This window comes from Chlorocebus sabaeus, chromosome 14 (genome assembly GCF_047675955.1).
Source record: "Chlorocebus sabaeus isolate Y175 chromosome 14, mChlSab1.0.hap1, whole genome shotgun sequence".
NCBI classification, from domain to species: domain Eukaryota; kingdom Metazoa; phylum Chordata; class Mammalia; order Primates; family Cercopithecidae; genus Chlorocebus; species Chlorocebus sabaeus.
Window position 1 is genome coordinate 1,624,851 of NC_132917.1, and position 25,464 is coordinate 1,650,314.

At 48.9% G+C, this 25,464-nt stretch overlaps 1 protein-coding gene across 2 annotated transcripts in view; it reads right to left on the reverse strand.

The window, feature by feature from the left end:
• PXDN (peroxidasin) overlaps positions 1 to 25,464 on the reverse strand; it is a 112,599-nt gene that overhangs the window by 20,354 nt on the left and 66,781 nt on the right. For both annotated transcript variants that reach the window (XM_007971639.3, XM_007971638.3), the window contains 9 exons: positions 23,905 to 24,022; positions 20,634 to 20,803; positions 13,191 to 13,463; positions 11,923 to 12,039; positions 10,445 to 10,603; positions 8,825 to 8,937; positions 7,644 to 7,800; positions 1,932 to 2,040; positions 1,166 to 1,323 (listed from right to left, as the gene is read on the reverse strand). In XM_007971639.3, coding sequence (XP_007969830.3) covers positions 1,166 to 1,323; positions 1,932 to 2,040; positions 7,644 to 7,800; positions 8,825 to 8,937; positions 10,445 to 10,603; positions 11,923 to 12,039; positions 13,191 to 13,463; positions 20,634 to 20,803; positions 23,905 to 24,022 — 1,374 coding nt within the window. The remainder of the gene's footprint in view (positions 1 to 1,165; positions 1,324 to 1,931; positions 2,041 to 7,643; positions 7,801 to 8,824; positions 8,938 to 10,444; positions 10,604 to 11,922; positions 12,040 to 13,190; positions 13,464 to 20,633; positions 20,804 to 23,904; positions 24,023 to 25,464) is intronic.

Consider the following 25,464-nt stretch of genomic DNA (forward strand, 5'->3'; position numbering starts at 1 on the left):
CACAAAGTGCCAAATAAACACTTGTTGAAATAACAAAATGGGCTCTGATGCGTCTCCCCAAGAATGTGTCTGGGAGGCGAGGCTGGAGTTTCATCCATCAAGAAAAGCAGAAACATTCAGAGGCCTCCAACTCCAATATTTCCTGCCCTGCCCCGCCCCGCCCCCAACCACAAGAGGCCAGGAGAGGACTGGGAAGCAGGAGCTGCGGAATGCACAGTTTTGCACTGGCTGGTGCCTGGGCTTCAGCACCAACAGGGCTCCAAAACCTAACAGGTTGGGGCTGGCTCAGAGCAACACTTTACTCCGAAGACAGGGATAAATTACCCTACAGGTCTCAATTTCACGCCTCTTTCATTCAACCCTTGAAGAACATTTTTTGCTCTAATCGTAAAAGATATGCTCATTGAAGACAATTTGGAAAACTGAAAAATTATAAGGCAGTTCTTTCATCCCACAGGGACAGCTACTGTTGCATTCTCCTCTGTGCTGTGTGTGTGTGTGTGTGTGTGCGCGCGCGCGCGCGTGTGCTCAGAACTGTGAGTAACCAGCTGCTGCTCAAAATGATGATTTTACATAAGAAAATCAGGGTCCTCTACGGGTTCATCAATAGTACAACTACCAGCAAGGACAATAATGACATGTAAAGGCATCTGTTATTTACTGGGCAATGGCAAAGTGCCAGAGCAGCGTGAGTGGGGGACATACCTCCCCCAACAGCATCTCCACACCAGCCAGAGGTGATCTCATCAGCTGGTTTCACAGACCAAGGACTCTTCAGAAACAGCCCTCCTAATACGCACGGCGCCGCATTCCCAGGACACAGCGTCACTCAGGGAGCAAGCACGTTGCCAAGTCCTCCCTTACGGCTCATTTGTTGCAGAGGTACTGGGCTTGCATAACCCACCCTGGCCAGGTGGACCTGCTGTAGCCTGACCAGCACTCCAAGGGACTTCACGTCCCCCAGAGATTCCTATTAAACCTAAGTGAGAGCGACAGGGCTGTAGGGTTCAAGAAGACTCACAGTTTAAGGAAATAATTTCACAGTTCATAAGCACAGTGGGAAAGAAAGTGCTGGAACTCTTCCCTAGGAATGTGACTTAACTGTGGCATGTTCAACCCCATTACTCAGGCCATGGAGGAGGAAGAAAAAGGCTTTGGCACTGACTTGTCCCGTTGAGGTCGACCATCAAGCCATGCTGCACGTGCTCCTGAATGAGCTGCAATGTCCGTTCAAAGATTTCTCCTGCCCGGGCCTGTTCAACCGTGTAAGGATCCCTCGGATACCGGAACAAGGCCAGCAAATCATTTGGAGAACGAGGACGGCTAACCAGAGTTTAGGGAGAAAAAAAGGAATAATGAAACAGATTACTGAAGATAAAATTCACAGTATCCAAAAATATAATCATTGCTATTAATATTTCTACAGCTACTTTCTACAACATAATGTACTATACCTTCCTCATCCGGAGTGGAGGCAACAAAACAAAAACAAAACAGACAAAAACCGGAAGACACTAAAAACAGATAATTAATTAAGTCAATAGAGAAAATTGCAGATATTGCATTTCAAATAAGAGGCAGAAAAACTGCTTTGGGATCAGCAACATGAACAAATACACTAATGACTTTTAAACTATTTGTTTTTGCCAAATCATGTAGTCATAAGCCAAAGGAATGAGTTGAAATTTTCAAAGAATGTTTTGGTTATGGATCACGGCCAAATTCTATTTGAAAAGCACACGTCCTTCTGTTATTTCAACCCCCAGAAAACTGGTGCCCATGTTGTTCATGATTTTTAAATTAAACATTTTGGTCATCAGATAATCAAATCAAAATTCATATACTAGAACTGCATGCATTCTTTAGTCAATCCCACCTTCACCCTAAAGCTCTGTGATTTGAGGATCAGCGTGTTTACAGCCCCGTGATACCTGTCAAACAAATGTGTTCGGGTTGAGTTTATAGCTCTGTCAACAGTCGCAATCGCTTCCACAATGGAGGTAGCTACAAACGGATCTCCATTTCGACTGACGTCAGGAACTAGGAAAATACAAAGTCGCGTATTACCAGGAAAAATACTACACAATTACTCATAAAATGATGTCTAGACACTACATCATTTAGCCACAAGGCATACTTTTCTCCAAATGTTATTTCTATTTTTCAAATCCAAACTCAAATTATTTTCTCACAAATTCTACTAGAAGCTGTTTCAGAGAGCATGAAAATTACAGACTTTAGCTTTTGAAATCATGTTATACCTAAGAAGACAGGAAGTAGTTATAATGTGAAACATGGAAGATCTTATACTACATGCGGCAGCACATGGGAGGTGTGGACTGAGGCCTCCCTGGGTGGCCAGCTGAGCGGACAAGATGTCTGTGGGGACACCTCAGGGTCCAGCAGATCTCATCCATTCCTTTCATCAAGGGCCACAGCCTCCCTGGACTCCGGGATCCTAACCCGCTCCCCTCTTTAAAGATCTGCTGCCTCCATGATCCCATCTTCTTGCCCGTGGACTTGTATCATTACACAGGGCAACTCCCTCCTCACACCCACCACACATCACACACACACAATCACATTATACACACAGAAGCACACACAGCACCTACATAAAACATTATACAGAGACACATACACACTATACGTAGCACATTACATGCATGCCACACACAGATCCATACCACACACACAGCACATTATACACACATATCACATTATACACACAAACACATACCACACACACACATTATATACACAGAAACACATACACCACCTACAGAGAACATTATATACAGACACATGTCACACCACACATAACACATCACACACACACCACACAGATACATATCACACATGCACTACACATAATAGCACATTATACACACACAAATCACATTATACCCACACACCACACACACATCACCTTATACACACACATCACATTGTACACACAAACACACATACACCACACAAATCACATTGTACACACACACCAGAGGTACCCCACACACACTGCACAGACACACAGACACAACACACACACACCTGCCCCTCCTGACAGAAACCTGCCCCCACCTGAACAAAACCTGTCCCCTCCTGGCAGGGATCTGCCCCCTCCTTACTGGGATCTGCCCCTCCTGACAGGAACCTGCCTCTCCTGACTGAAACATGCCCCCTTCGGACAGGTACCTACTCCCTCCTGACATATCCCACCTACATAGCACATTAAACACACACACACCACACATAGGACATGACACGTACACCACACACAGAAATATGCACCACACACACAGAAGATTATACATACAGATACACACAAAAATTACACATCCATCACACTACACTCAGATACACACCACACACACCACATTAGACACACGTACACACCACACAAAAACACACCCAGCACATTATAAATAACACACACAGCCCACCAAACATACAGATACACACGACACTATACACACAGATACACACTACACATGCCACACCATAGCACACCACACATACTCATCACACTATATAAACACACACATACACACACTACACAACACACACACACACACCTCCCAAACACCACATAAACACACAACATACACAAACACATCAAACCAAACACAGAAACACGTACACACACAATCGCACACCTTATCTACCCCTAAAGTTACTGCCCTCTTTCTGGTTCCCTCTTGTCATTCTTTTCTGCTTAATACTAAGTCCCTAGTTGATATTTTACCAAATAATATAAACTAATTCCAACCAACTTTTATTTCTAGTGATAAAAACAGCTCTAACCATCTCACGCAATGACATGAACCCCAATAAATCCAAAGTTGATTTCATTTTTCTTCAACATACGCAATCTTTTGACAGACGCTGACACAGCTCAACGCACCCTTACAAAAAGGCTTCTTTCACTTAGCTGCTGGGACACAGCCCGCCATGGGGACCTGCCCCCTCTTGACAGAGACCTGTCCTCTCCTGACAGAAAGCTGCCCCCTCCTGACTGAAACCTGCCACTTCCTGACAGGCACCTGTCCCCTCCTGCCTGAAACTTCTCCCCTCCTGAATAAAATGGGTCCCCTCATGACAGGGCCTGCACACTCCTGACTGAAATATGCCCCATCCCGACTGGGACCTGCCCCCCTGACAGGAACCTGCCCCCTCCTGACTGAAACATGTGCCCCTTTCGGACAGGGACCTGCCCCCTCCTGACCAGAAGCTATCCCCTCCTGCCTCAGACCTGTCCCCTCCTGACTGGGATCTGCCCCCTCCTGACAGGGACATGCACTCTTTAAACTGCAACCTAACCCCTCCTGACTGGGCAGGGACCTGCCCCCCACCCGACTGAGATCTGCCCCCTCCTGACTGAAACTTACTCTCTCCTGACTGGAACCTCTCACTTCGAGACTGGGAACAGCCCCCTCCTGACGGGAACCAGCCCCCTCCTGACAGGGACCTGCCCCGTCCTGGTTGGGATCTACTTCCTCCTGACAGAAACGTGCCCCCTCCTGACAGGGACCTGCCCCCTCCTGACAAAGAACTACCCTCTCTTGACAGCGACCTGCCCACTCCTGACAGGCACCAGCCCCTCCTGTGTGAAACCTTCCCCCTCCTGACAAGAACCTGCCCCTTCCTGTCTGGAACCTGTCCCCACCTGACAGGGACCTGCCCACTCCTCACTGGGACCTGCCCCCTCCTCACTGGGACCTGCCCCTCACTGTGATTTGCTTTCTCCTGGTCTCTTCCTTCCTCCCGAGCACTCCACTTCAGCTGTGGGCTCTCGCGCTCTCAATCTCTCTCTCTCTGAGTCAGGTCAGTCCTACCCTTGCTCTCTGTCACCGTCTCTGCATGTGTCCACTGTCAGTGTCTTCATGATCATTCTGCCTTGCCCGCCAGGCCTCTGATGCTGGAGCTCCAGCCCAGTGACCAGGTGTTCTGGTCCTCCGCAGCATCTCCCTGTGTGGTTCCATTTCACGCTGTTGTCTTAACATTCCCAACTTGACACCATCGTCCTGACCTCTCCCTGCAGTTCACTTCGTGCCTCTAACCACCCACTCCAGGCTTTTCCCCTTTTCCATGCTCAAACAGGACTCCTCCATCGCCTCTTCCCCCAGGCTGGCTTCTCCCCAGCTGTTTCTGGGTCTCAATCAGTGACACTGGCAGGGCCCAGCAGTCACCCCACAGTGCGAGCCAACTATTGCCAGGCCCCTCAGATCTGCTATTGGCTGCGTGCCCAGGGACTGGCCCTGCAGACCCCAGCTGTGCGCCCGGATGCAGGCACTCCTTCTCCCACGTGGCCAGGCACCCTCTGCTGTCCTCCCAGATACCTCATCCCGGACACTTCATCCACAACCCAAGCCGAGTCTTAGGAAAGCAGACCAGCTCACGGTGCTCCCCGCTGGGAACTTCCTCATGGCGTCCTGATATGTCCGCAAGGACAGTCGAATTCTGCAGCCCGGTCAGCACCAGCACCCCGAGAACTGCCCCAGCCCTGTGCTCCCCACCCCCTCGGCATTGGGCTCATTCTGACCCCAGAACCCCACCCCTCTACCCTCCCCAACCAGGCTGCCCCCTGCTACCCCCTCATCTCCCCGTGGCTCCTTCTGCTCAGAATTCAATACTCAGGAGAGTGCTGACGCCCTCTGCTTCCCACTCTGACCCACGCCTTGCCCTGCGGGTCCTCGTGGACTCCTCACTATCTGAGTGTGACTGCTCATCTCATTGCTTCTTATTCCTCTCTCCACCAGGATCTAACTCCATGGAGCCGAGCGCCTGGCGCACCTGGCTCAGCACTGAGGACAGAGTCCAGCCCACAAAGGCATTTGCTGAATGAATGACCAAGCGACGGCGACTATCGGTGTAACTGGGTCAACCCAGGGCCCTTCTGAACCACCTTCTTACAACATGTGTTCACACCCAGCTATGGATGGACACCTCCAGTCTCATTTACTTCACCGCTAACAAACATCACAGGCACGTGGATTAGGGGAGCTCGTCGGCTATTTTGCATATTTGAGGAAGGTACACATGGACAAATCAAATGGCTGAAAAGAATTTCAGCTAGGCAGACACTTTACTTTTGTGTGTATCTCAGAGCTCAAATTGACTAATTTTTGGGATGCAATATTTTTATGCCAATAGGTAGATAAGTAATACCATTTTACATAATTTTATGACTCTAATATTTCATTCTTATTAATGGTTTAAGTGGAATTTGTTTTTCTACAAGCAATGATCACAGAAAAATAATCCAAAAGCATTTCTTTATCTACCTTTATATAAAAAGAAAAGAAATCCAACCACAATATTAATGATGGCATTTTGGGGGGATGGAATTATGGGTGGAAGATTAAATTTCAGATGTAGTTAATTCATGTTAAGGTGGCATTTTTCAAGCAAAAAACAAATATTAATTTACAATAATCCACTAGTTTTTAAGTTTCATCAACTTAATTTTACATCAACTTTACATTTCACACTCTACATATAATGGGAAAATAAGGTCATTTAAGACTTTTCCTAAATAATTCTGAGAAGTCTGAGGAATTCCATTACGGTTCACATTTATGTCTGCCGTGTTCACGCCACTGAGGGGAGTCACTCTTCTTGTCTGTTAACAAGTCCCATGGAGAAGGCGGATCAGTCACAAGGAGAGTGGAAAAGGCAAAAACAGAGTCGCAGTGGAGGCCCAGGGGGAGGGCCAGCGCCCGTGGGGAGTGGGGTGATGGCCAGAGGGTCCTTTACCCCGTGAAGGGGGGTTTGTGCACGTTCTCAGAGTGCTGTTAACTCTAGGGGGACAGAGCTGGAGTGGGAACACACCACTGATGAGATGCAGGTTTGGGTCACATCATAAAGACTCCATGCAAAGCTAAAGGGTGTGAGTGTCACCCTGGTGGCCACAGGAGACACGGAGAAGGGTCAGGGACACATGACGGGCATCACTGGGTCTGTGGGTTGAGAAAGAGGGGCCAGAGCGACCCGGGCCTCTGTTATAAGAACCCAGACAAGGTGCCAAGGGCCTCGGGGTGAGTGGGATGGAAACGGTGGGGGAACCAGGATGCAAACAGGCAGATGCAGGCATGGAGTCAGGACGGCTCTAGGACCACTGACTGGATCTAGGTAAGGCTGCCTACAAGCACCTAGAGGTTCCCACTGAAAGACGCTTCCGGAGCATTCCTGGCCACAGCCCGGGGAGAGAGACACCGCAGCTAAGGAATCGGAATCTCATCAAGCAACCACATTTGCCAAATTATAACTGTAAATTACACCTGGTCATTTCTGGACAGATGTGGACGACCCGAGAGCAAACCTCTGCCCAGTGGACGGGCTGCAGGGTAAGGTGTTGCCCAGTGGAAGGGCTGCAGGGTAAGGCGTTGCCCAGTGGAAGGGCTGCAGGACAGAGCTCTGCCCAGTGGATGGGCAGCAGGGCCTGCAGGTGCCTGAGTGGAAGGGAAGGGCTGGCAAACAGCCTGGCCATGCACCAGGAGAGTGTCCCCACCTGGGAATCACAGGTGCTCTGTCTTCTGAATAATTCTGAACAGCTTAAGCCAATGGGCCTGGGACTGCACTAGGGGCCTGCTGGCTTTCTTTGTGGATACCACGTGGGTAGATGTGGGCATGTAGCATCTTACCGTTCACACTGAGCACCATGCTCACCGAGGCCGACCCAATGGTGTTCCGGGCTACACACTCATAGCGGCCTGCGTCTGCAGGGCCAACATCATTGATGGTCAAGAATCCTTCAGGGCTGATGTGAAATTTTCCGCTTTCTGTCACCTGAACCCCATCCTGGAGCAAAACAGAATGAAAACAGTAACAGAAATAAGACTAAGAAGCAGAAGTTGTCTGACCTAGGGTTGGGGGAGGGGAGACATTTGTTAGGATGCTTTGCAAATGGAGAAGCTCCCAGGCTGTGCTCGGATCCATCCAGGCCTGGGAAGGGAAGGAGACATGGTCAGTTCTTCCAACGCCAAGCTGGCGAGATAAACTCCACATCTCATTCTTCAGGAGAACAAAGCTTGATAGCTTGAGGCAAGGATGATTTTCCACAATGAGGAGAAGTGGCAACAATGATGACTCCCTTAGACACCCGCCATGGTGGGGGGCTCTACAAAGAGACCTAGGAGTGTCTCAGAAAGAGAGGCACTGGTCCAAGGGCAAAGAAGGATTCAGAGGCAGACACAGAGGGACAGGTGACCTCCCAGCTGAGGCAGGAGCAAGAGCAGATGCCTGGAGTGTGTGCGGCGAGGAAGGAAAGGACGCAGAGATTCACAGGGAGTGCAGGGATGCGGTGGAGGACGGGACCGTCTCCGCTGAGCACTCTCCTTCCGTGGGGACCAGTGCGGCCGGCCCTGTGCTCCCGGGAGGGATTTCACAGAAACACGGGTCGTGGCGTATGAGTGCTGCCCACATCTTCCTATTGAGCTTAATAAAAACAGCAAAGAAATGAAGTAACAATGTAAACCCTTCCTTATTGATGATGAGACCATAGTTCTGTAAGAAGGTTATTCTTTGCTTTTGTTACGAAAAAGATTAAAAAAATGGAATGCTCCAAGTTTGTTTTGTTCTTATTAGTAAGGATGCCCTGAGAAACCTCAAGGCGTACGATTTGAATGTTTTTCTTTCTGCTACAGAAAGTCTGTAGAGGAAGTGGGCAGGCAGCAGCTGTCCAGCCCATCACAGCCCACAGCAGAGGGGAGGCTGGGGCGTGGGCACTGCCCTGCCTACCTTGTTCCAGGCGGTGGGTGGTGTGGGTGCCAGCCCGTCTACCTTGTATCTGGGTGGTGGCTGGCCCGGGCACTGGCCCACCTACCTTGTTCCAGGTGATGGCTGGCTCGGGCTCGCCCTGGGAGCTGCATGGGAGCTGCACATTGGCGCCCACCTCCACCGTTGTGTCACTGGGAATGCTGGCAAACACTGGGGTGACTGGAAGGCAGATGTAGATAATCCAGGAAAATGAGTCAATTACATCAGAAAACTTCAGAAGAACAAAATCCCCTGCCCTCCCATCAGGCCCACCCAGGGATGCTGGCAGCTCGCAGTCAGTTTCAGAATGGGCCCTTTCCCTGCCTCCCAGCGGCCTCTGCACAGGGCGGGGGAGCCTGAAAGGTCCCAGGGAAGATCCGCCCGCCTCCCTGTCTCCCAGGGCAAGGAGAGCAAAGTGCAACCAGTGTCTTCCCTGCTCAGAGACAAACAGCCGCAGGGTCCAGGACGGGCTGGCGGCCATGTCCTCCAGCCCCTGCCCCTCACCGATGGCGGGGCAGTCTCAGGCATATGCTGTGCCGCAGGGCCCACGGAGGATAAGCAGCTCTGGGGAGAGCCCCACTCTCGGAGAAGGAAACAGAGGGGAGCTTCCTCCTCTGAAAGAGCAGGAGCGCGGCTGACTGCGGGGATCGGGGGCGCCGCTCAGAAATCCCACTCCCGCATTCTCTACACAGGCACCCAGAGTCCCGCTAGGTCAGGGACGCAAAGGGCAAAACCAAGAAACACAGAGCCAATCCGACGGGTCAGGCGTCAACAGCCTGCTGACGACAGGCCGGGGGAAGCCCCTTCCAAAGGTCCGCAGCGTCTCAGAACATCCCCAAAAGGGACACAAGGAAATCCAGCCCTATCCTCCCCGCACGTCATCTCTGCCCCACTCCCCATGGTCTCCATGACAAGCTCAGGGTCTGTGGCCACCTGGACTGCTCTGCTCTGGGGGCCACTCATGCTAACACTGGAGTTAGCACAGGACGCCTGCAACATGAGGGCTGGGTCAGTGGCCTTCGCTCTTGCAGAGGCCACAATCAGTGCTACGCTGACTCTATCAGGAGGGATATGAGGTTGCGGGGATCCTTCTCATTGCAGAGAACGGGCAAAGGCAACATCCAAAAAGGACAAGAGGAAGGCCGGGGTCCAAGGATGAGCGGGCAGACGGGAGAGAAACCGGACTTGGCCCTTGTGACACATCATCTGGGGTCTGTGCCTTGGGGGCGGACTTGATTACACTGCGTTCCTTAAATAACCACCCCAGAAAGGGCAGTTAGAAACAACCCTTTTCTAAAATAATCTTAATTAACCAAGGGAAAAAAAACCAAACAGACTTTACTTTAACAAGTCAATCTTTTCCAAGTTCAAAACAACCATCACTGAAAAATAAGCAAATGCTTTCACCAGCTAAAGGGACAGAGATTGAATGAGCTGCTAGGCAGACACCTTGGGGGCACAAGCACAATGACGGCGCATAAAATGCAGAGAGGAGAGCCAACGCTTCATAACGAAGAACAATACTAAGGTCAGCTGCAGAATCTGTGTTTCCTGATAACTGATCTGAGAAAATCAATTCAGTCCACATCCTCCTGGCACCTACCTCGGGGCCACATCCTCCTGGCACCTACCTCGGGGCCACATCCTCCTGGCACCTACCTTGGGGCCACATCCTCCTGGCACCTACCTCGGGGCTGCACAGTCAGGTGGGCCACGACCTTCTGGGAGCCGATGATGTTGACAGCCTGGCATTCGTACTGGCCCTGGTCGTGGAGGGCAACCCCGGAGATTCTAAGTGTTCCCGACGACAGGACCAGGTGCCGCCGGTCCACGGAGAGCTGGCTCCCTGCAAGGGCATGGGTCCATTACACTGGACACTCGGACGTACGGAGAACGCCTGTTCTCAAACTGACAGCATCACAGAAGCTTGTCTCCATCTGGGTCAGGGCGCCGAATAATTTGGCCTGGCCCTGCATAAGCAAATCTTTGACTCCCCAGCAGACACCATGGTGATACCTGAATGTCCCCACACCCGTAACTCAGAGAGAGGCGTTGACAGGGTCAGAGAACAGAGAGAAAAGCATTACACAGGGATCCAGGAAGATGTGGGGACTCGGGGGGCTCTAGTGGGGGCGGATGGCCAGCTGGGAGAACCAGGGCAGGGAGCCAGGAAGACGTGGGGACTCGGGGGGTCTGGGGGGTGGATGGCCAGCTGGGAGAACCAGGGCAGGGAGCCAGGAAGACGTGGGGACTCAGGGGGTCTGAGGGGGCAGATGACCAGCTGGGAGAACCAGGGAGAGGACTGGCTGGAGATGATGAAGAGTCAAGTGAGGCCCCAGCACGTTCCTTTTGGGGATAAGTCTCTTCTGTTCCACCCACAACTGCCTGAGAAAAGGGAAGTCCAGGGCGTGTGATGCAGGCACAGGCCTCCTCCCCAAAGACTCCTGGGTGGGGCCCCTCAGAGGGATGAAGGGATGGGCTGGCCATTTGGTGCAAGCTGGAGTGGACAGGAGGTCTCAGGGCCACTGCCTGCATCCCAGGACAGGAACCAGGAGGTCTGTGTAGCTCCTTCTCCGGCAGTTTCAGCTCCTGCCCTCATCCCAACCCCCACCCAGGCTGTGCCTTTACGCAGTAACGTGCCCAGTGACTTTCCCATTGAAGGAAGAGCGCTGGGACTGTAGGCAAAGAATGTGATGAAAGGTCACGACGCTGAATGGGGAGGTGACAGTGAGGGCTCTGCGAAGCAAAGTCAGAGCAAAAGCTGTTTGTCTGTTTCAATATAGTCCATGACTGTTTCCAGAAAATTCTATCCTCCATGCAAATAGATTCCTTCAAGATGCTACTTAAAAGCACGACCTGGAGACTATCTGAAACAAGGCAGGTGTGAGGGAGTCAAAGGCAGGAACCCCAAGTCTCTTCTGTAATGACAGAGCTTCTTAGAGTTTCCTGCCATGATGTCCATGAGGGACAGCCGTGCATGGACAGGAAGCCACGGGGGGTGTGCAGACACCTCTGCGCTTCCCAGTGCCTTGGTCCTGTGGAATCCAGTCCCAGCTCAGCCCTGTCCAGAACACATTGGGGGTTGCCTGGGCCCGGTGGAAAAGTGTGCTTCCTGTGTCTGTGGCTGCGGAGGGAGCAGGCAAAGGCCTGGGGCCTGGCTCTTACCTCCCTTGGTCCAGGCAATGACGGGCGGCGGGTTGCCCTTGGCTTCACACTGGAAATCCACGGTCTGGCCCTCGATGACGACTCTGTCCTGAGGCGTCACAGTGAACTGAGGAAGAGCTTCCGGAGAGAAAGCATTCGAAACAGGACATGTAAAAAGCAGCATGGGGTAAAAACGCCACCAAGAAAATGACCACAGTCTTGGCAGACACCTGACGGTTAGGAGCGATGTCTACAACGAAGAGTCAGAAAGAGGCAGAGGGCACGGGAGAAGATGGGAGCGAAACAGAAAGAAGATGAAGGATGGGTGAGTTCTCAGCATCATCCTGGAAAGCACACAAAGACTGTTCGATCACACCGTCAGCTGCAATGCACACAGGGCACAGATGAGGCCACACTGAAGCCTGTGGACACCAGGCCGACTTACAACGGTTCCTCTCAATCCTCACCCTAAACTAATATTTGCAAATGCTTAAAAAAAAATGCCATCTGGTATAGCTGTGTGCGATGATAGTGGTTATTATCACTGGATGAAAAACATTAACTTACAGAACAGTATTGTCTGGTATGATTCCATTTTTATACAAGTAACAGCCACAAAAAAAGTAATCCACGTAACACGGCTGCATTGCTGTACGTGCAAATAAACCCAGAAAGATTCTCGACAGATTGCCAGTGAGACAGGAAAGGGTTGAAGAGAGGCCGGCAGAAGGAAGTGATTTCTCTATCTCTAATATCATCTCTAATAATTTATCTTTTGCACTTCTGTATTGTTTGAAAGTTTTCCAACACACATCCCGTTTCACAAGAATAACTCATTTTACAGTCCATTAAGCAACGCAGAATACATGGCAGAAGGTGTAAACGATGAATACTCCCAGAAGACTACATCCAAAACTGATCTTATGGAAGGATTCAAAGCTGTCTGCAAGGTGTATCACCCACCTTACTGCACATGTGCACGCATGCACACACACACACACACACACACACTCACTTATCCGACAGACACTCCTGCTGGCCAGGTGCTTGAGGTACAGAGACACCACAGTCAGCACACAGAGCCCATCCTACTGAGCCTTCTGATCCAAAAATCTACAAATTGCGATCGTCTGTAGGTAGTCCAATGGGGGTGTAATGGATAAAAATGAACTGAGTGAAGTGGACAGGGCAGAGATTCTATGGAGCGTTGGTGGGTACGGCAGTGCGAGCTGGTGGAGCGGGGAGGAAGGGGCTGAGCCCTGGCTCTGGCACAGAGGATGGATACCCACCCTGGACGATGATGAACGCAGTGGCATGGACGCTGTCAATGCTGTTGGTCGCAGAGCACGCATACTCTCCGCTGTCCTCCTGGACGACATTCTGTATGTAAAGCCCGCCAGAAGGTGTGATGTTCACTCGCGGGTCGACGGGCAAGGGTGTGCGGTCACCTCTCGTCCAGGAGATTCGCGGCGGGGGGTGGCCTGTGGCGCTGCACTCCAGCGTGACGCTCTCTCCAACCAGCACCTCTGTATTCTGTGGCTGGATTACAAAAGTGGGTCGAGCTGTCACAATTAAACAGAAATTCTCAATTAATTTCGCCCGGTTTGACAAGGTTTTTGCTTGATTTTTTCTATGTCAGGCTATTAATTCTATTTACCACCAAAACAGGGCAAAACAAACACAACGTAACTGCATATTTTCCTTTTAAAGAAATGTGCAGACAATAAAAATGGTTCACAGCCTCGGGTCAAACAACATGCAGGCCACCTGAGCAAAGTGAGCAACCATGGCTGCTTAGGAAGAGCTAACGAGGAAGGGCTTTCTCTTAAAACATGTGCTGAACTCTATGGGGATCCTTATTTCTAAATAAAATCCATTATGTCAGTCTTGTTAGACCTTGCTAGTAGTTCCTACTGGCACAAATTATTGTTAGTGAAGTATATTTAGAGTATACAAAAATAACAAATTTACTCATAAAAAGTGCAAATTAAAAGTAAGCAAGAAATAATATTTTTCAAATTTAAATCCAGAAAAACACCCTACAATTACGAATGTGTTTCATGTGCGAGTTTGTGTGGAAACAGAACTCTCCCACGCTGGGAGTGGGAGCACGCCCTGGCCCAGCCCACCTGCAGAGATGTGGCCGTGCATACCAGCACTGAACATGTGCACACTCTATTGCCCAGAAATTACCCAGCTAAATAAAGGCTAGCAGAAGACAAGAAATAACTAAGATTAGAGCATAACTGAAGGAGACAGAGACACGAACAACCCTTCAAAAAAAAAAAAATGAATCCAGGAGCTGGATTAATTTGAAAACATTAACAAAATACATATTTTGTTAATCTGTTTGACAAGCAGATTAGATAGACTGCTAGCCAGACTAATAAACAAGAAAAGAGAGAAGAATCAAACAGGATAAAAAATGATAAAGGGGATATCACCCCTGACCGCAAAGAAATACAAACTACTATCAGAGATTACTATAAACAGCTCTACACAAATAAACTAGAAAATCTAGAAGAAATGGGTAAATTCCTGGACATATACACCCTGCCAAGAGATTGGTATTCAAATAGGAAGAGAGGAACTCAAATTGTCTCAGCAGACGACATGATTGTATATTTAGAAAACCCCAACATCTCAGCCCCAAAACTCCTTAAGCTTACAAACAACTTCAGCAAAGTCTCAGGGCACAAAATCAATGTGCAAAAATCCCAAGCATTCCTCTACACCAGTAAGAGACAAGCAGAGAGCCAAATCCTGAGTAGACTCCCATTCACAATTGCTACAAAGAGAATAAAATACCTAGGAATACAACTTACAAGGGACATGAAGGACCTCTTTAAGGAGAACTAGAAACTACTGCTCAAGGAAATAAGAGAGGATACAAACTAATAGAAAAACATTCCATGCTCTTGGATAGGAAGAATCAATATTGTGAAAATGGTCATACTGCCCAAAGTAATTTATAGATTCAATGCTATTCCCATCAAGCTACCATTGACTTTCTTCACAGAACTAGAAAAAACTGCTTTAAATTTCATACGGACCAAAAAGGAGCCCATACAGCCAAAACAATCCTAACACAAAGAACAAAGCTGGAGGCATCACACTACCTGACTTCAAACTATACTATAAGGCTACAATAACCAAAACAACATGATAGTGGTACCAAAACAGATACATAGACCAATAGAACAGAACAGAGGCCTCAGAAATAACACCACACATCTACAACCATCTGATCTTTGACAAACCTGACAAAAACAAGCAGTGGGGAAAGGATCCCCTATTTAATACATGGTGCTGGGAAAACTGGCTAGCCATATGCAGAAAACAGAAACTTGACCCCTTCCTTACACCTTATACAAAAATTAACTCAAAGATGGGTTAAAGTCTTAAACATAAAACCTAAAACCATAAAAACTCTAGAAGAAAACCTAGGCAATAGCATTCAGGACACAGGCACGGGCAAAGACTTTGTGACTAAAACACCAAAAGCAATTGCAACAAAAGCCAAAAGTGACAAATGGAATCTAATTACACTAAAGAACTTCTGCACAAGAAAAGAAACTATCGTCAGGTGAACAGGCAACCTGTAGAATGGGAGAAAATTTTTGCAATCTATCCATCTGACAAAGGTCTAATATCCAGAATCTACAAGGAACTTAAACAAATTTACAAGAAAAAAACAAATAACCCCATCTGAAAGTGGGTTAAGGATATGAACAGACACTTCTCAAAAGAAATTTATGTGGCCAAGAAACATACGAAAAAAAAAAGCTCATCATCACTCGTCATCAGAGAAATGCAAATCAAAACCACAATGAGATACCATCTCATGCCAGTTAGAACGGCGATCATTAAAAGTCTGGAAACAACAGATGCTAGCAAGGATGCAGAGAAAAGGAACGTTTTTACGCTGTTGCTGGGGTTGTAAATTAGTTCAACCATTGTGGAAGACAGTGTGGCGATTCCTCGAGGATCTAGAACCAGAAAAATAATTTGACCCAGCGATCCCATTATTGGGTATACACCCAAAGGATTATAAATCATTCTACTATAAAGACACATGCACATGTATATTTACTGTAGCACTATTTACAATAGCAAAGACTTGGAACCAACCCAAATGCCCATCAGTGATAGACTGGATAAAGAAAATGTAGCACATACAGGCCATAGAATACTATGCAGCCGTCAAAAAGAATGAATTCATGTCCTTTGCAGGGACATGGATAAAGCTGGAAACCATCATCCTCAGCAAACTAACACAGGGACAGAAAACCAAACACTGCATGTTCTCATTCATAAGTGAGAGTTGAACAGTGAGAACACATGGACACAGGGAAGGGAACATCACACACTGGGGCCCGTCGGGGGTTTGGGGGACAGGGGACAGACAGCATTAAGACAAATATCTAATGCATGCGGGGCTTAAAACCTGGACGACAGGTTGATGGGTGCAGCAAACCACCATGGCACATGTATACCCATGTAACATACCCACACATTCAGCACATATATCCCAGAACTTCAAGTAAAATTTAAAACATATATATATTATGCTAGAAACCTAATCTATAGTTATTTTTATAAGCACATAAAATGTCATATGTCCAAATACATTTTTGTTTGGGCCAGACGTGGTGGCTCACGCCTGTAATCCCAGCACTTTGAGAGGCTGAGGTGGGCAGATCACCTGAGGTCAGGAGTTCGAGACCAGCCTGGCCAACATGGTGAAACCCTGTCTCTACTAAAAATACAAAAATTAGCCAGTATGGTGGCGCACACTTGCAGTCCCAGCTACGCGGCAGGCTGAGGCAGGAGAATCACTTGAACCAGGGAGTCAGAGGTTGCAGTGAGCTGAGATCTCACCACTGCACTCCAGGCTGGGCAAGAGCGAGACTCTGTCTAAATAAATAAATAAATAATAAATTTGTGTTTTCCTTTTGCCCTGTTGTTTGTTCAGGTCAACCATCCTTACTCACCATGCTAAAATTCAGAAAACTCCAAAAATCATTATTTTTTTGTAACTTATTTGTTTGGAAAACTTGATCTATCTAGCATGAGGATACTTATAGCCTTTATTCTACTTTCTGTGAATATCCATACAGTTTGCTATAGGATATTAATACATTAATTATAGGGTACTATCCCAGACTCTGCTGACCGTCTAAATTGGTATGTGGATTTTACACTATGCTACCCTTCCAAAAATTTACCCAAGTTTCTGAATATCAAGAGACATCTGGCCCAAAGGCTTTTGAATAAAGAACACAGAACTGTGAGAGCTAAAGATTTGGAAAAAAATCTAAATTCACTCCAAAAGGAAACTTGTTAAATAAATTCAGGGTGCATTTAGATCATGGAATTCTATGAAGCTATAGAAAGAAAGAGAGTAAGAAAACTGATGTATCAAAAGTGAAAGACTAGAAAGATTTCTAAGCTATCATCTGAGAAAAATCACTTGCCTCAAATATGCTTACATTTTTTTTTGTATACACACAGGGAAGAAACTACTAAGCATTTTGGGAAGAGGGGAAGGGAACAGGAATTGAGTGCATGACGGAAAGAGCCAGGACGACTTTCTACCTTTTTATATACGTTAATATGTAAGCTGTGTTAGTCAAATATTTAAGTATAAATTACAAAAAATATAGAAATGACATTTAATATTAGCATTTCTATCAGAATAACAAATTGGAAACCATGAAGCTAACTCACAGAAGTAGGAACACCAAAGTCAAAGTCGGCCTTGAGGGCATTCGCAGACCCTTATAACTTAAATTGAGCTTTAAAGAGCCTTGTGCGGTACAGAAGACAAGACACAGATCAACAGAGGCCCACGAAGAGAAGTTCGACAGAAAACTGAACAGCTGCCTCCCCACAGTGCTGTGCCCTCGGCATGAGAAAGAACTAACTTCAAAACCTGCCTGCCCCACTCAGGGAACGATGCCCAGTACAAGAGATAAATAAATCTCATTTAAGTGTTCTTCACCAAAACCTGGTGCTCACATGAGCTTGCTGCCCAGCTCCCCCCACATCAGGCAGAAGGAAGGTGATCCCCGACAGAAGAGGAAGGACAAAGGAAGTGGGAACCACATGGATGCATCCAGACAAACACTGGAAGAACAAAATAATAATGTTTATAGGTTAAAAAAAACACAAAACAGAACTAAGCACGTCAACTCAGCAGGATGAATACATGTTAGAGGGGAAGGTTATACTAACTTTAGGCTTTGGCAATTTAAGAATGCATTTAAAATTTTCTAGGCTAACCACTAAAAGAACAGAAATGGGCATAGAGTGTGCAAACTGGTAGTGGGAAGCAAATATGAAAAACAATTCTTTCCAATTAAAGCAAAAAACATAGAAAAGTTTGGACAAACAGTTCAAAATAAGAGGTAGAATTTATAAATCTCATATTGTTAACGACAATAAACATATTTAAATGGATTAACTTTAAGGAAAACCTAGGATTTTTAAAAAAATTTCTAGCTCTGTGTTATTTATATTAAACATCTCAAACATGTGTACGTGGAAAGGCTCGGAGAAAAATGGTGGGAAAAGATACACCTGACAATAAAGATCAAGTAGAGGCTGCTTTTATGTATCTTACAACAAATTTACCTTGAAGCAAAAAGCACTGATAGAAGTGTTATTGATCAAAAATGTAATTCATCAGACAGATAAAAACTGCAAACTTTTTATATGCCCCTAATCACAAAGCTTCAGGATAATAGGTGCGATATGCCCCTTTATGGCCCACGGAGACCTCCACGTCACTCTATTCCTATTACTGTACATTATTACCATAGTCTGCAACAGCAGTTGGCCATTCTCTTTCTGTAAAGGGCCAGACTGCTCCTGTTCTAAGTTCTGAAGGCCACGCAGGTTTTGTTGCTACTCCTCAACTCTGCCATGGTAGCATACAAGCAGCCATAGACATTGTGCAAAAGAATGAGTGTGGTCATGCTCCAAGAAAACTTAATCATAGACAGTGACGCTTGAATTTCTTCTAGCTGTCATGTCGTCATAAGATACTGTTCTTTTAAAAGTTTTGATCATTTAAAATTGCAGAAAAGTATTCATACACCTTAGGAGAAACAGGCAGTAGGCAGGTGTGGACTGCAGGCTGTAGTGTGCCAGCCTGGCCTAGGCTTCTGGGCTTCTCAGGGCTGGTTCCCCCATGCTGCAGTAACTCCCTGTGCGCTGGATGGCGGGAGACTCTTCATTTCTATCTGAGGGAGCTACACCCACATGTTCAGACTCGTATACTAAATAGGGCTGTTATTCCTGAGAAAGACCCAAGAATTCAGATCAAAAGGAGCGAAATTTGGAACTCTCAAGCCATAAAGAGCTGGCTAAATATTCCTGTCCAGGAATCAATCAACCTACTCGCATAGTAATTCTCCTAAGTAGTTCATTACTCATAATCCACGGTTATTCTCCTTTGTCTGTGGCACATACTTCACAGTACTACATAACATTTTGTCCCTATTTGGTGGACTTTTTAATGCCTGAAAAACAGAGCCCAGCCTCCTTCTGGGAGCAGTGGCTGTGTCTTCACTTCTCTGCACAGGCCCACAGCACTGACTCTGGAAAGATGCTGAACGCCTTGTGCTGAACATGTGGAACGTTGTTTGATTGAGGGCTTTGAGTCAGCAGTACTATATCACTGGGCTTTCCTTCGAACAGAAATGTGAGAGCCGGGAACTTTCAGCCATCGGTACCCGTCGATTGTGTCTCTGCTGGGATGTACCAGGTGATACAGAGATTAGGCCAATTAAGGAGCCAGCATTTAAACAAGAAACACCAAAACCACTTATATTGCCAAACAAAAGGTTTTATAACCATAATGGCCTGAAATACAAAATACCAGGGAAACAGCGACCCTGGCATGATTTGTGGCTGAAGCTAAAGGAAGCCAGAAGGTTTCAGAGAGGAAGTTACCCCTGCAGCCTCCCTGGGTAAGGGCTCCGACTCTACTGGCTTCCACACAGGAGGACAGGCAGACCCGTCCAGAGGCGTGAAGGGATCCGCATCGTTTCCCAGAGCCGTGGGGTACACCCAACGCCCCATTCCGCTGTTCTGCAAGGGCCCAGCTCCTCTTCTGAGCAATGGCCACGGGTCACACAGGTGGATCAGAGCAGAGTTTGCAACCTGGTGGGGCCCAGATGGATGAGAGGCCACAGCTAGACTTGACGTGGCTGAGACAGTTTTCAAATGTTTTAAATGTAGGTGCCATTATCTTAAACATGAAAATATTGGATAAAAATCTAGAATTGTGGTTCCTTTTACATAATCCAAGCCCTTCGCAAAATAGAGACCTTGTTACCACATGGCAACAGCTGGCTGTGCCTGAGTAGTTGTCCCTTCAGAGGGCGCCTGGGTGGTGGGGTCGGTGGGTCGGGGGTGGCACAGTCTCTCCAGGTTCCCAAGGCCCTCTCTCCATGGGCCGGGCTCACAGCATGGACTGCCCCAGCTGTGTGGACTATGAGTGTGTCCCCAGATGAGGGGCTAACTGGGGACCACAGCACCACTCACGGATCATCTATGACCCTGAGTTTCGAAAGCTCTGTGAGCCAACCCTGTATTGCAGCTTCAACTTCAGACTTCAACGTTCATTCTTATTTTACTGAGTTGGGGTGCAAGGAAAGGAGAAGGCAGATACTGAGGGACGACAATTCTGGGCGGAACCCAGGTATGAAATGCCTGCCACATACCTGGAGACCCGAAGTACCTGAGGGTCACCTCTTGCGTCTTCACCTCTCCGGCCACGTTCTTTGCCATGCACTGGTAGATACCCTGGTCCGTCTCCTGTGTGTTCTGGATCATCAGGGTCCCATCGTCCAGCAAGTTTAGGCGGGAATCTGTCTTCATGCTCAGCTCGTTACTACAAAGACAGAAATTTGGTCTGGTCAAGTGTTGAAAGCACAAAGACGTACCTCACCCATCCCCAGCACAGGGGTTTCCAGCCTTGCAGCAGGCATATCAGAGCTTGTGCGAGCAACAGCTCACCTTCCAGGGTCTCCTCCTTCCTGGCAGCCCCTGACCCAACAGGCAGTTCTGAAAAGGGGACCGTGTATTCGCACATCTCATTCACTCAGATATTTATCCTTAGTATTCACGTGTTCAATCTATCTACATGTTTTAAAGTGTTCCTAATTCCAAAGGAGAAAGCAATGAACAAAATGGAAAAAATTCCAAGGAAACATTTTTTTTGTTTCTGGTGAATTAACTAAAAAGGGTAGAAACATTTTTACATTACTAAACGCCGAAGATATACCTACGTGTATTTTATTTTTTATTTTAGAGACAGAGTCTCACTCTGCGGCCCAGGCTGGAGTGCAGTGGTATAACCATGGCTCACTGCAGCCTCAGCCTCCTGGGCTCAAGTGCTCCTCCTGCCTCCAGCTCTGAAAGTGCTGGGACTGCAGGAGTGTGCCAGGCCTCTCTATCTGTATTTTAACAAACAGTGCCTGCAAGCTGCTGGCTGGCCTCCCTCTGGGATCTGGGAGGAACCTGTGGAGCTGCACCATGAACAGGCCAGGACACGGGTGACCTCACCCCCGCGTGGCTCGGTCAGTCCTTGGGCAACAATGACCTCCCCGGGGCCACGCTGCATCACACACACTTCGGCAGCCAAGAAAAGCTGCAACACCTTTACCCCAATGCTGAGTCCTGCCGCCTCTCACCTCACCCACCTGTAACTTCACTTTAGTTCCCTTTCTACAGAAGCAGGTGAAGAGAAGAGAGGTGACACTGGATGCCACTGAGATCACAGTCTACGGCAAGTGTGAGGACTAAGAACAGCCAGGCACGGAGCCCTCTGAGAATGCAGATGGGCCTACGAGAACTCCTGCTTCCAGATCGTTAAGAGAGACAAGGCCTCTGTGAAACAGAAACCCACTTCCTCCGTGCACGAGATTCATCATCTTCCATGTGCGTTTCCTAAGGAATGTGTGGAGCCTGCACCACGCTGGGTCGTTCATGCAGGAGGAGCAGCCCCCGCACTGTGCAAAAGCACTTTCCCATGACCGCCCTCAGACACCTGCTAGTGTGCTGCCAAACCATCAGGGACGCTCTCGAAAGACCAACACCCACCTTCTCCCAAATCTCCCTCATGCTCTCCTCTGCCTGGCACCAATCCCCCAACCTGCAATCTGCCCTTACTCACAGGGCTTGCTAGACGGAAGCAATGTCAGCTCAGGCCCGATAAATATGACTCTCTCTGATGTGGCCCAATCCCCTGCCCAGAAACATGGCGAGCCAGAGGTGAGGCTGGCCTGCAGGTGACTCTGGGTGTTAGGTAAGACCAGCCAGCAGGCAGGTGAGGCCAGCAGGTGAGACTCCAGCTGGTGGAGGGCAGAACCCAGCACAGGTCACCAGGCCTCAGGACCTCGGCTCGAGCTCTGCCATATTTAGCTGTGAGATTTCAACTTTGGGCACCAATTTTTTCATATATTAAATGTAGGTGTGATGGACTGGGGCCAAATTTATGCTCCCCTGACTTTTACATGCACACAACATAATATACTGCAGAATTCCTCCAGTGTTCTCTGGATTTTAAATCTCATCTACTTGGGAGTCATCCAAGACAAGAACTGTGAACAGAGTGACGGCACCTTATAGGCTCCTTGTCCGGCACTGCAGCCAAGGTCAACATGACCTTTCAGTCATGAGGATAACAAAATCTAGAGCTGGAACAAACCTCCCATGTCCTCTTCAGCATGGACACATCTTCCCATTCTGTTCGTGACAACTGGGGGCAGCCAGTTCCCTGCTCCTGTCCATCTCTTCTATAAACACCGCCTTGCCCGAGAGCCAAGCCCAGCCCGGTTTGCCTCTGGAGTCTGGAACAATGACTCAGTGTGTGCCTCATCTATCTGCCCGAGTATCACAGGGCTCACATCTCAGACGCATCCCTCTTGCTCCCTCATGACTAAACATGGCCAGAGAGGAGCAGCGCAGGAGCGCTGGGGCTGGGCCGGCAGGAGGAGCTTCTTCAGAAGCTGTCCTCACGCAGGCAGATGGGAGAAGGCAGGACATGGTGGCTTTACTTCAGGATTTTCTTTTAAGGATTCCTTTCAAAAGGTCACTTTGAAAGTGTTCCACTCCAACTCAGGACCCTCAGTGATTGGACCCCAGGTGCCTTCCGGCAATCTGACCTCATTCCCACCTAGACCTCTCTGCCCCTGCACCATAGGTCCTGCCCCACCCACCCCCCTTGCACGCCTTTCACCTCCTCCCACCTCCCACCTCTCCCCGTAGACTCCATTACTCTTTCACGAACACAGCCCCAGCTTGCAAACCTGAGCGGGGCAGGGGTGCTCCCCACACCTGGGCTCACAGGTGCAGCTTGCTGCCGGAACCATGTGATGGTCAGCGGTAGGACTTCCCTCTGTCGCCCTGACAGCCAGCAACTGGGACCAACTTAGCCTTAACAGGCCCACACCACGTTTGTGGACACAAGGGGAGACTTTCTTTGTTTGGGAGACAAGTTAGATCCACACGGGAGCTGAGCAAACCTGTGTCAGCGGCTGCATGGCGCTCGTCTCCTGAAGACGCCGTCCCGGCAGAGGTCAGGGCCCCGCCCACACCCACTCAGGTTGGTCACAATGCCCCAGGTCAAGGCTGCCAACAACAGTGACCAGAGCAAACAGGCTGCTGCCAGAGGTCAGTGGGCAGGGAGAGAACGACCAGCACGCTCTCCCTCCCTCCCACTGGGCAGGGCCGCAGGGACGCAGTGCCCGGCCAGGGCACCCCTGTGCTGCCCAGGAGAGTGGGGAAGGGGCCTGAACCTGGCAGAAACGTAGTCACACCCCCTGCCATGTAAGACCGGAAAAGAGCAGAAATATTTCATCCCTTGTACTTTTCCCTACATGACGGGGGAAGAGTGGACGTGGGCCTTGGTGGGGAGTGAGGTGCAGTTTGGGTGTCCAGGTGTAACTGTGAGAGATGCATGGGGGACATTTCCGTTTGGCCCCAACTCACTTGTTTCGCAGCCAGATGATCTCAGGCTTGGGGTTGCCTTCGGCTCGGCAAGTGAAGTACACGGTGTTCCCCGAGGTCACGTCTGCATCCTGGGGCTCAGATGTGATCCGGGGCCTTTCTGTGCCCAACAAGAAAACGGAAACCTTTTTAGTGTAAACCATGACATGAAAATAAACGACAACCCACGTTGAGTCCTCTGTGTCCAAGAGGAAACCACAGATGCCCAAAGGCGTAATTCAGCCGTAAACATCCCCCACAAAATTGCCAAACCGGCTTCTCCACAGCGCTGTCTATGGTGCGGATCCACATGATGTCTGCGCCAAAGGACGCCATGTTCTGACCACCTGAGGGACAGGCTGGCTCAGAGCCGGGCAGATGAGCCCCAAATCACACCCTTCGGCATCCCCTGAAGGCCCTTCGGGAAAGCCAAACACCAGGGCAGAGTGGACACGCCACAGGTCACTATTTTCAGTGAATAAAAGACAAAAAATCGTACTCTGTAGATAAAGCATCGCTGAAAGAATAAGTCTCTAAAAGCACAGGCAGGTAGCAGACACCACAGCTGGAGCAACTCCCAGCCTCCCTCCCCAACAGCTGCCCGCCCCTCACCCTCCACCCTGGACCAAGGGAAGAACGGCCTCTCCCGCCTCCTGCGTGCCCTGACTGCACACAGCTTCCAGCAGCCACCCGAGGGCTGACGGCTCCCAGGCTCCTGTCCCTGGTGGCCACTCTGGAGCTCCAGGCCTGCACAGGGAGTGGCCTTCTCTAAGGCTCCCTTCAGCAGCCGTGAGGAAACCACACTGAGGGCAGGCCTAGGCTCCCATCTCTGCCTCATCACCTCAGTGTGCAAATCTGTCTCCATGTACATGCTGTGAGCATCACAAGAAGAAAAACACAACCACACGCAGGTGTGTACAAGTGAGTGCCTGCAGTGGGGCAGACACAAGCGCAGGTACGAGTGTGTGTGTGCACTGGAGCTGACTCTGCTCAGCGCTGCCATTCTGTCTGGCAACCAAAACAAAGGCCCTCAGACCCAACTGGGGGCTGTCAGCAAGGGCTCCTCCTGGATGGCCTCCTTCCGTCTCCCCAGCATTGCACAGCCCAGGTCGCGAGGCTGGGGCGGCTCTGCCCAGCCCTCCCCATGCTCCCACATCACTCTGGGAACCGTGCCTCCTCTTCTCTCTCCTCTGCGGCACTGGAGCCCTTGGCTTCATGGAGGTTCTCATCCCTCCGGCCTTAGTCCGGCCTCCCCGCCTGCGTCACATACTCCCCAATTCCCTCTCCCTAGGGTTGCCAGAAAGCTCCTCCTAGAATACAAACATCATCCCAACGTTCTGTAAACCCTCCCATGGCTCCCCGTCACCACAAAATCAAAATAAGCTTTCACTGCTTTCTTCATTATTTAGGCTGCACAACCCTGCAGACATCCTAAAACCCACCTAATTATACACCTGAACAGGGTGAATTGTCTGGCACAGCAACACCACCTCCATAAAGCTATTATAAAAAACAAGAATAATCAGTGACAGCCAAATTGGAGTAAGGAGTAAAAGTACGACG